This window comes from Zalophus californianus, chromosome 2 (genome assembly GCF_009762305.2).
Source record: "Zalophus californianus isolate mZalCal1 chromosome 2, mZalCal1.pri.v2, whole genome shotgun sequence".
In the NCBI taxonomy this organism is placed as follows: Eukaryota; Metazoa; Chordata; class Mammalia; order Carnivora; family Otariidae; genus Zalophus; species Zalophus californianus.
This window is the reverse complement of record NC_045596.1, coordinates 88,395,971-88,408,278: the sequence shown is the minus strand read 5'-3', so window position 1 is coordinate 88,408,278 and position 12,308 is coordinate 88,395,971. Positions and strand designations below refer to the sequence as shown.

Below are 12,308 nucleotides of genomic sequence, written 5' to 3'. Positions count from 1 at the left end.
CACCTGGGTGGTGCAGTTGGTTAAATGTCTGACTCTTGGTTTCTGCTCAGGTCATGATCTCAGTATCATGAAATTGAGCCGTGAGTAGAGCTCTGTGCTCAACTTGGAGTCGGCTTGAGCCTCTCTCCCTCTCCCTCTCCCTCTGCACCTCCCCTCGCTTGTGTGCTTGCATGTGCATGCGCGCCCTCTCTCTCTCTCAAATCTTTTTTTTTTTAAACACACAAAACTACTTTCTACTTGATAACTACATTACATTCTGTAAACTTTTGCATGCAAATAAGACCTAGATTCCACATTCAATAAGCTAATAATGTAAACCATATGAAGAGAAACAGTGAGTGATAAAGAATTTCGCATCCGTTTCTATCATTCACCTTTTGCTTTGGCCTCTGATTGGTTTTCACATTGGTTCTCCCAGAGTCTCCCTTTGGGCCCAGCCAGAGTAGGCTGGTAAGAGGGTCAAGTGATCTAGATTTTGGAGGCGGTTTTAAGAATGATGGATTCTTTCACTTCTAGGAATCGTATTTAAACTTTAGATGCATCTTGCCAAATTACCACCAAAATTTTATATCTGTTTACTCTCCTACCAACAGTGTGGGAGAAGTTCCATTTCCCAGTGTCTTCATCAACAGGATATTACCAATCCTTAAAATTTTTGCTGATTGGTGAAAAGCAGCATTCTTATTTTCTGTGTGTGTGCTTTTTGTAATTACATGCTTCAATTGTAGACAAGTCTGTTTCTATGTGAATGAAGACACATTCTTCTCATTCTTAAGTCTAGACTTTTGTTAAATTGTTACTTTTCCATTGTTCAGGTTCATAACACATTTTTTTTTTAAAGATTTTATTTATTTATTTGACAGAGACACAGAGAGGGAACACAGCAGGGGGAGTGGGAGGGGGAGAAGCAGGCTGCCCGTAGAGCAGGGAGCCCGATGCGGGGCTCAATCCCAGGACCCTGGGATCATGACCTGAGCCGGAGGCAGATGCTTAACAAGAGTGAGCCACCCAGGTGCCCCCATAACACATTCTTAAATTTTCATAATTTTTAATCTTAAAATTTTCATAATTTTTTGTGTTTGAGTTCTGTAAGTAAATTGATTGTATATCCATCAACTCACCATTAGTTCTTTTATTATGGCGTTGTTCAATCATGAGCTCTTTCTCTGGGTCCAGTTTTAAGTGTTTATATTTCATCATTAAGTTGTTTTTGTAAGATAGTGCTCACTGGATTTTGAATTCCCTGTTTTTATATTTGAGAATGTCTGCCTGTCTTTTACGACAATTTGGGTAAAATAAATATTTGATTTATACTTCATACTTTTTTTGTCTTGAAATTCTTAAAACATTATTCCACTGTCTTCTGGTGTTAAATGATGTGAAGAAGTGTGAGATTAATTTGATTTTTTTTTCTCCCTTTTTAGGAACTTTCCTTTTTTCATCTGGATCCCTGAAAAATTGTTTCTTTTCCTTTAAAAGTTTTCCGTTTCTCATTTAGGCCCTTTATCCATCTGTAGTTGATTTTTGTGTGTATGTGAGGGAGGGATCTATTTTCTTTTTTCTCCATGTGGATAATCGTTTGTCTCGAGCATATATTGATGAGGGCATCCTTTTTTTTGTGCAATGCCAGGTGTCATATGTCACATTTCCATTTATGTGTGGATTTGTTTCTGGGCTCTCTGATCTATCCTACTGGTCAATTCCTCTTTTATTGCCACATTATCTTACTATGTATTTATAAGTCTTGAAATCCAGTGAAGTAAGTCCTCTTACCTTATTCTTCATCAAGAATATCTTAACCTTTTTTTTTTTTTTTTGGCTCTTTGCATTATTGTATAAATTTTGTAATTGGTTTAACCAGTTCCTCGAAAATCTGGTAGGGATTTAATTTGGGATTACATTGTATCTAAAGGTCAATTTTGGGGAAAATTGATCTTTAGAATATTGGGTAATTCTTTCCTTGAACATGGTTTATTCCATTGATCTGACCACTTGTGACGCTTATAAATACTGTTTATCAGATTTTTTGGTGCTTGTTTTATGATCTTGTACATAATCAGTTTTCGTAAATATGTATTTGAAAAGAACATCTATTCCCTTATGTGTGCAATGTTCTACATATGTTCATTAGATCAAGCTTGTTAATCATGTTGTCAAATATTCCGTAGCCTTTTTTGATCTTTTTTTTTTTGACAATATTGTTGGAAATGGAAGTAAAGATTCCTTTCCTTTTCTTGCAATTCAGTAGCTTAACCAGGATCCGTCAAGCTATTTTGAGTTGTTTGCCATTTTTCTGGAATGCAGTTTGCTTTTTCTCAGATTTTTATTTCAGATAAACTTTCTTTTATATTTTTACATTGGTTGGTGTACTAGTTTCCCAGGGCTGCTGTAACAAATTATTTTACACAACGGGGTGCCTTCAAACACCAGAGATTTATTGTCTTACAGTTCTGAGGCTGGGAGTCTGAAATGAAGGTTTTGGTGGGGTTAGTTCCTTCTGTAAGCTCTGAGGGAGAATCTGCTCCAGGCCGCTCACCTAGCTTCTGGAGGTTGTTGGCAATCCTGGGTGCTCCCTGGGTTTGTAGATGTAGAGCTCCATATCCCTGCTTTCATCCTCACATAGCCTGGTAGTGACACCCATCGCTGGATTTACTGCCCATCCTAGTACTGTAGGATCTCATTTTAATTTAACTAATTACATCCACAAAGACCCTGTTTACAACTAAGGCCACATTCTGAGGTTCCCGGTGTGTATGAATTTGGGGGTGGGGTGGGGAATTAGTCCAGTACATTTGGTTTCTTTATTTAGCTGTACTAATTTTCCTCATCTAGTTTTGGATTATCTCTCTTGTAATTGTGTATTAATTTTCTCTAACTGCTTTAATTTCTTTGCCTTTTTGTCTGTGCTCCCTGTAATCATCATCAATGAAACTTCCTGTGTCAGTAATTAAAGTTTCAGCAGTCCCTTTTTTTTTGTTTCTCTCTTTACTTTGTTTCAAACTAAATATATACATAAAATGAGTATATATACACGTATGTGTAAATAGGTACTTTTATTATCATTTCGGTTGTGTTGTATAAAGTCTAAGAGTTCAGGTTTCAGGGTTTTTTTTTTTTTTTTTTTTCTTCTTCTCATACTTAGTGCTCAGCTGCTGGTTAAAAACAACAAAAAACAGAACCCCCTGCCTCCATCTCTTTGTTCAATTATTGTTGCTGTGTAACAAATCACCCAAAACCTAGTGGCATAAACCAACCGTTTTAATTTGCTTACTATGTTGTGGGTAAGGAATTCAGGAGGGCTCAGCTGGATGATTTTCCCTGACGTTAAAGGCTCACCTGCTGGGGTCGGTGATCACTAACTCACTTGATGCTACCTGTCAGCTGGGGGCTTAACTGGCTGAACCACCTACTCATGATCTTGCTAGCATGGTGGCCTCAGGGTATCTAATAGTGGGCTTCTCTCAAGTGGAGGGTCCAAAGAGAAACTGTGTAACAGCTTTTTCTGATCCTGCCTTGGAAGTCACACATTGTTATTTTCGCTGCATTCTTTTCATGATAGGTGAATCCTAAGGCCACCCCAGATTAAAGGGTGGGGAATTAGACTCTACCTCTTGATGTGACAGTGGTGATGTTACATTGTCAAAGAGGTCGCAGGGTGGGAAATTCTGTTGCAGCCATCTTTGGAAAATAAGATCTGCTATACAAGGACTTTTTTTTTAATTTTTTTTTTTTTTTTTTAGATTTAAAGAGCATGAGTGGGAGGGGCAGAAAGAGAGGGAGAGAGAAGCTCAAGCACACTCCACACTGAGTGACCATGAGATCCTGACCTGAGTGGAAACCAAGAGTCAGATGCTCGACCTACTGTGCCACCCAGGCACCCCAACAATACAAATTTTTAATATATAAAGCAATTAATACTATTGATCCTCCTAACACATCATCTCCCTTTTTTTTAGTTAGCCTTCTATACTCTCATGGCTTCTTTCAAAGGAATTAGTACGTGAGACTTCCATTTTTATCTCTTGCCTCATCACTACCTTAGTTGTGAATTCTGTGCTTTCATACTCATCGAGATGGCATGTACTAGTGCATACTTATATGCTTTCCTTTTCCTTGTTGTTTAGTGAGTAAACATCATTGGTAGAGGAAGGTGAGTTGAGGTAAGGATGTTCTTTCAAGGTTAATTATATTATAAATTGGACTCCCAGATACTTTTATCATGGTAGTCTGTGGAATGTATTGATTCTGGGATGTAGAAGTAACTTTATAATGTTTATTTTTACTTACTTTTGTCCTTTTTCTTACTTCCCTAGAAATAATTTGGGCATACTACTCTGTTTTTACTTTGGCACGTAGCATTGGAATAGTGGTAATGAGAACAAAGTGAATATCTACCCTCTGAAACTGAGTAATTTCTAGAATACCTTTGGGCATAGACAGGAGTTATTAAAAACATAAATGCTTGAGTAGGCAACGCTGTAGTCTTGGGTCAAAATGGCGAACAGGCCTTGCACCATCAAGCTGGTGGCTAGAGGGTATTCAGAAATGGTATCATGATGCCACAGGGTCCAATAAACTGGAGTTAATGCGAGATGATACAGTATATGAGAATGATGATGTGAAAGAGGCCATAAGGCTTCCTGAGAACCTGTATAACCACAGGGTGTTTCACACTGAGAGAGCACTGGATCTGACCAGGAGGCAGCAGATCTTGCATAATGAGCAGTGGACAAAATATGAGGAGGATAAATTCACCTTGAACCCCATCTGAATGAAGTTGCTTGACAAAGAAAATAGAGGAGTAGGCAAAGAAGTAATCATGGAGTTGAAATCTGTCGTTGTAACTCTCCTCAAATATTTTTAAGAAGTTGGGTAAACCTGAAATGTACAGTTTCGAACTATTTGAGCTGCAAATGTATTACTTTAAATAAATGTCTATTGTAATTTAGAAAACCCAAAAACCATAAATGCTTATTTTATTTGAACTACAGATGTTTTTCTAGCTAAGATGTAAATCTTATAGAGAAATGTGCGAAAAGTGTTACTGAGAGATGGCTATGAATAATGAATGTAATTAAGGCTGTGATTTAAATTCTTTATGACTAAGTGGTTATCTTTCTAATGCTGCATCTGAACTGTGCTTGGACTGTTCACTTTCAGGCCTATCTGGAGCAGGAAAGACCACAGTGAGCATGGCTTTAGAGGAGTACTTGGTGTGCCATGGTATCCCATGCTACACTTTGGATGGTGACAACATTCGTCAGGGTCTCAATAAGAATCTTGGCTTCAGTCCTGAAGACAGAGAGGAGAATGTTCGACGCATTGCAGAAGTTGCTAAGCTGTTTGCAGATGCTGGCTTAGTATGCATCACAAGTTTTATATCACCTTATACTCAGGTATGTGGCTTTGTGCTATTGCTGTTCTCATGTCACTGAGAGTATGCTATCAGGTAGAACAAACAGTTTAAAAACTGACCTGTGCTTTGAAGCTCAATTCAAATATTTTAATTTATTTTAATTATTTTAAATTAACCTACAGCATTTCTGTGCTGTGACTTTCTGAGTAAATTCAGTTTTGATAAAACCTGCTATGACCCCTCCCTTCCCAGTATAACCAAACTTGTTGACCTCAAGCCAGTGGCCAGATTATTTCAAGTTTGACTTTTCAATTCAGTAAACACATAGTAAATACTCAACATGTGTCTGACACCAGGGAAAGTCTTCAGTTTCTTCACATATGCCTGACTATGGCTTCTTTGCTTCCAGATCTTCGGTCTCCTCTTTTATTACACTCTTCCTCTTATTTTAGCACCATTTCACTTTTCATATTTCTCTTAAAAAACTGTGTTGTTTCTCACTGTGAGATTTTTTTGTTCCCCTGCCTGAAAGGCGCTCTTCTTCCACTGATCCTTCTCCACATCAGTTGACTCCTGTTTGTGCTTTGAGACTCAGGGTAGGTGTCTCCTCCTCCTGAGTACCTCCCCTTTGTCCTTTGGGCTTTGTGGGATACCTGTCTCTGGTGCCCTTATTATTGTGCCATAACGCATTGTTTTACTGTAAATACCAGGTCGTTGGTTGGTGGTGCTAATAGCAGCAGCGAGAGTAGTAGTAGTGATAAAAATCATAGCAGCTAACCTTTATTGAACACCAACTGTATACTATGAATTAACTCCTTTAGTGCTCACACCAGTGAAGAAGGCAGAGGTGGGGCGCCTGGATGGCTCAGTCAGGGAAGCGTCTGATGCTTGGTTTTGTCTGAGGTCATGGTCTCAGGGTCCTGAGATTGAGTCCTGCGTCAGGTTTTGCACTTAGTGTGGAGTGTGCTTGAGATTCTCTTTTCCTTTCCCTCTCCCTCTGCCCCGCCCCCTGTTCACTCTCTCAAATAAATAAATAAGATCTTTAAAAAAAAAAAAAGGCAGTGGTGAGGAAACAGGTGTAAATTACCCAGGGTCACATACTGTACATGGTAGAGCAAGGATTTGCACCCAGACAGTGTCACTGGAATCCATGCTCTCACCCACCATGCCTCTTAACCTCTAAAACCCACTGGCTCCTCGAAGGCTGAAACTACATCTTATTTGTCTTTGTAGTCTTGATGCCAAGTCCAGCTCCTGGAACACAGTAGATATTTAGTGTTTATTAAATGACAGCATAACTCAGATGTGAAAGAACAGATGAATTACTATGTGGGGAAGGGGCTGGATGGAGATCTATCTTCCATGCCAGCAGACCTCAAAAGAAAGCTGGAGTAGCAATTCTTAATATCAGACAAATTAGATTTTAAACTAAAGTGTGTGATTAGAGACACAGAAGGACAATATATCATTCCTAAAGGGTCTATCCAACAAGAAGATATAACAATTGTAAATATCTATGCCCCCAACATGGGAGCAGCCATCTACATAAGCCAAGTGTTAACCAAAATAAAGTCATATTGATAACAATACGTTAATTGTAGGAGACCTCAATACTCTACTCTCAGCAATGGACAGATCATCTAAGCAGCAAATCAACAAGGAAAAAAGAGCTTTGAATGATACACTGGACCAGATGGACCTCATAGATATTTACAGAACATTCCACCCTAAAACAACAGAATTCTCATTCTTCTCGAGTGCACATGGAACTCTCTCCAGAATAGACCACATACTGGGTCACAAATCAGGTCTCAACTGATACCAAAAGATTGAGATTATTCCCTGCATATTCTCAGACCATAGTGCTTTAAAACTGGAACTCAATCACAAGAAAAAATTTGACAGAAATTCAAACACTTGGAAGCTAAAGACCATTCTGCTCAGAATGTTTGGGTCAACCAGGAAATCAAAGAAGAACTTAAACAATTCATGGAAATCAATGAGTACGAAAACACATCTGTCCAAAACCTATGGGATACTGCAAAGGCGGTCCTAAGGGGGAAATATATAGCCATCCAAGCCTCACTCAAAAAATAGAAAAATCCCGAATTCACCAACTAACTCTACACCTTAAAGAACTAGAGAAAAAGCAACAAACGATGCCTAAGCCACGCATTAGAAGAGAAATAATTAAAATTAGAGCAGAAATCAGTGAATTAGAAACCAGAAACACAGATCAGATCAATGAAACTAGAAGTTGGTTCTTTTTTTTTTTTTTTTTTAAGATTTTATTTATTTATTTGACAGAGAGAGACAGCGAGAGAGGGAACACAGGCAGGGGGAGTGGGAGAGACAGAAGCAGGCTTCCTGCCGAGCAGGGAGCCCAATGTGGGGCTCGATCCCAGGACCCTGGGATCATGACCTGAGCCGAAAGCAGATGCTTAACGACTGAGCCACCCAGGCGCCCTAGAAGTTGGTTCTTTGAAAGAATGAGATCGATAAGCCACTGGCCAGACTTATCCAAAAGAAAAGAGAAAGGACCCAAATTAATAAAATTATGAATGAAAGGGAGAGATCACGACTAACACCAAGGAAATAGAAACAATTATTAGAAATTATTATCAGCAACTATAAGCCAATAAACTGAGCAATCTGGATGAAAGGGAGGCCTTCCTGGAAACCTATAAGCTGCTGAGACTGAAACAGGAAGAAATTGACAACCTGAATAGGCCAATAATCAGTAACGAGATGGAAGCAGTGATCAAAAACCTCCCAAAAAACAAGAGTCCAGGGCCTGATGGATTCCCTGGGGAATTCTATCAAACATTCAAAGAAGAAATACCTATTCTACTGAAGCTGTTTCAAACAATAGAAACAGAAGGAAAACTTCCAAACTCATTCTGTGAGGCCAGCATTACCTTAATCCCCAAACCAGGCAAAGACCCCATCAAAAAGGAGAATTTCAGACCGATATCTTGATGAATATGGATTCCAAAATCCTCAACAGAATCCTAGCTAATAGGATCCAACAATACATTAAAAGGATCATCCACCATGACCAAGTGGGATTTATATCCGGAAGGCAAGTGTGGTTCAACACTTGCAAATCAATCAGTGTGATAGAGCACATTAATAAGAGGAGGGAGAAGAACTATATGGTCCTCTCAATTGATGCAGAAAAAGCATTTGACAAAATACAACATCCTTTCCCGATTAAAACTCTTCAGAGTATAGGGATAGAGGGAACATTCCTCAAGTTCATAAAATCCATCTATGAAAAACCCACAGCGAATATCATCCTCAATGGGGAAAAGCTGAGAGCCTTTCCCTTAAGATCAGGAACACGTCAAGGATGCCCACTGTCACCACTGTTGTTCAACATAGTCCTAGAAGTCCTAGCAACAGCAATCAGACAACAAAAAGAAATAAAAGGTACTCAAATTGGCAAAGAAGTAGTCAAACTGTCTCTTTTTGCAGACGACGTGATACTTTATGTGGAAAACCCAAAAGACTCCACCCCCAAATTACTAGAACTCATACAGCAATTCAGTAATGTGGCAGGATACAAAATCAATGCACAGAAATCAGCTCCTTTCTTATACACTAACAACGGAACTGTAGGAAGAGAAATTAGAGAAACGATTCCATTTACAATAGCACCAAAAACCATAAGATACCTCGGAATAAACCTAACCAAAGAGATAAAGGATCTATACTCTAGGAACTACAGAACACTCATGAAAGAAATTGAAGAAGACACAAAAAGATGGAAAAATATTCCATGCTCATGGATCAGAAGAATAAACACTGTTAAAATGTGTATGCTACCCAGAGCAATCTATACCTTCGATGCCATCCCGATCAAACTTCCAATGACATTTTTCAAAGTGCTGGAACAAACAATCCTAAAATTTGTATGGAATCAGAAAAGACCCTGAATCGCCAAGGAAATGTTGAAAAAGAAAAAACAAAGCTGGGGGCATCACGTTGCCCGATTTCAAGATTACAAAGCTGTGATCACCAAGACAGCATGGTACTGGCACAAAAACAGACATATAGACCAATGGAACAGAATAGAGAACCCAGTTATGGACCCTCAACTCTGTGGTCAAATAATCTTTGACAACTCAGGAAAAAACATGCAATGGAAAAAAGACAGTCTCTTCGATAAATGGTGCTGGGAAGATTGGACAGTCACATGCAAAAGAATGAAACTCGACCATTCTCTAACACCATTCACAAAGATAAACTCAAAGTGGATGAAAGACCTCAATGTGAGACAGGAATCCATGAAAATCCTAGAGGAGAACATAGGCCGTAACCTCCTTGACATCGCCACAGCAACTTCTTTCAAGATACATCTCCAAAAGCTAGTGAAACGAAAGCAAAAATGAACTTTTGGGACTTCAGCAAGATAAAAAGCTTTTGCACAGCAAAGGAAGCAGTCAACAAAACAAAGAGGCAACCCACAGAATGGGAGAAGATATTTGCAAATGACACTACAGATAAAGGGCTGGTATCCAAGATCTATAAAGAACTTCTCAAACTCAACACCCAAAAAACAAAAAATCAAGTCAAAAAGTGGGCAGAAGATATGAAAAGACACTTCTCTGAAGAAGACATACAAATGGCTAACAGACACATGAAAAAATGTTCATCATCATTAGCCATCAGGGAAATTCAAATCAAAACCACATTGGGATACCACCTTACACCAGTTAGAATGGCAAAAATGAACAGGGCAAGAAACAATAAATGTTGGAGAGGTTGTGGAGAAAGGGGAACCCTCTTACACTGTTGGTGGGAATGCAAGTTGGTACAGCCACTTTGGAAAACAGTGTGGAGGTTCCTCAAAAATTTAAAAATAGAGCTACCCTATGACCCAGCAATTGCATTCCTGGGTATTTACCCCAAAGACACAGATGTAGTGAAAAGAAGGGCCATATGCACCCCAATGTTCATAGCAGCAACGCCCACAATAGCCAAACTGTGGAAAGAGCCGAGATGCCCTTCAACAGATGAATGGATAAAGAAGATGTGGTCCATATATACAATGGAATATTACTCAGCCATCAGAAAGGATGAATACCCAACTGTTACATCAACATGGATGGGCCTGGAGGAGATGATGCTAAGTGAAATAAGTCAAGCAGAGAGAGTCAATTATCATATGGTTTCACTTATTTGTGGAACATAAGGAATAGCACGGAGGACATTAGGAGAAGGAAGGGAAAAATGGGGGGGGGAATTGGAGGGAGAGATGAACCATGACAGACAATGGACTCTGAGAAACAAACAGGGTTTTGGGGGGGGAGGGGGGATGGGTTAGCCCGGTGATGGGTATTAAGGAGGGCACGTACTGCATGGAGCACCGGGTGTTATACGAAAACAATGGATCATGGATCACCACATCAAAAACTAATGATGTAGTGTATGGTGACTAACATAACATAGTAAAATTAAAAAATAAATAAATAAATAAAATAAAGGCAGGGGCTTTGGGGACAGAAACAGTGGGTTGGAATTCAGCTCTGCCAGTTGTTGTTATGACCTTGGCCAGTTGACTTGACTTTCATAAGCTCAGACAATGCCTACTTCATAGGGTTGCTCTGAGGATTAGGTAAATCATGCATCCAAAGCTCTCAGCGCAGTGCCTGGTGTGTGGTAAGTATTCAGTAAATATAACAAATAGTAGCACAGTTCTAGTACTGTATTGTGAATTTGGATGGTTACTTAAACTTTTTTAAAAGCAACACCAAAATATGAGCTGTTAGAGTTATAGGTAAGTATCAGATGGAGTGTTAATTACTAAGTTTCACTTAATTGAACCATGGCAGGAGTCCTGAAAGGTCCTGTGAGGACTAGTTACTTTTCATTTTCCTGGAACATGGGGAACAATGTTAGTATATCAGTTTAAAGTATACTAGAGGGGCGCCTGGGTGGCTCAGTTTGTTGGGCGACTGCCTTCGGCTCAGGTCATGATCCTGGAGTCCCGGGATCGAGTCCTGCATTGGGCTCCCTGCTCGGCGGGGAGTCTGCTTCTCCCTCTGACCCTCTTCCCTCTCGTGCTCTCTATCTCTCATTCTCTCTCTCTCATATAAATAAATAAAATCTTAAAAAAAAATAAAGTATACTAGATAATGAAGTGTAGAAGAGAATTATAGTTTGAGTTCTTGAATCCTTGGATATGAAGTTTTCATAGTAATATAATAACGGATATTGTTGCACTTTTGGGAATTTGTGCAACTCTTGGAAGAGGAGAGAGTAACATGGGATTTGGAGAACTGTCAGCTAAAAGTATATGCTGATCTTCTTTTTGCCTCCCTTGTTTCCATAGTATGGAGTAAAATTTGTTGATCTCATCTCTAAAAGCACTAAGAATGAGGTTTGGACTATGCTTAGGATGTGTCAAAATCTGTGATATTTGCATCAAACCATATAATAGAGGATGTGTGTATTATTCCATGTCACCATTGAACTTGGGCATCTTGGTTCTCAAAATAAACCTGATAGTTCCTAGCTAGTCTGGTGGGAACATAGAGATGTGAACAGTTACAGTACGTTGCAGCCGGCGATGAGGTAAATGTCTATGAAAGATGCTGTGGAAGAATCACAGAGGTGGTGCTGCTTGAAATGAGTCATGGAGGAGGAATCAGAACATACCGGTGAGATGGGAGGGAGAAAGCTATTTCGACAGAGGAGATGGTACAGTGTCTGCAGTAGCATGGAAATGTGAGGGAGTTTGATCTTTTGGGGAACTGTAGGTAGTTCGTTACGACTGCGGTGCAGGATGAATGTGAGGGGAGATGAAGCTAGAGCGATTCGCAGAGGTCCGATGATAAACCTTCACTGCTCAGACCTTTGCCCCACAGGGGACTAAACTGTTTGAGATTGTACTAGGCAATGCTGTCTCTGGTTTGCATTTCAGTAAGGTCCCCTTTGAAGCCGGAAT

At 39.5% G+C, this 12,308-nt stretch overlaps 1 protein-coding gene across 4 annotated transcripts in view; it reads left to right on the top strand.

Annotated features, from left to right (window-relative positions):
- PAPSS1 (3'-phosphoadenosine 5'-phosphosulfate synthase 1) overlaps positions 1–12,308 on the top strand; it is a 106,599-nt gene that overhangs the window by 14,358 nt on the left and 79,933 nt on the right. For all 4 annotated transcript variants that reach the window (XM_027600049.1, XM_027600050.1, XM_027600052.2 and 1 more), the window contains one exon: positions 5,161–5,396. In XM_027600049.1, coding sequence (XP_027455850.1) covers positions 5,161–5,396 — 236 coding nt within the window. The remainder of the gene's footprint in view (positions 1–5,160; positions 5,397–12,308) is intronic.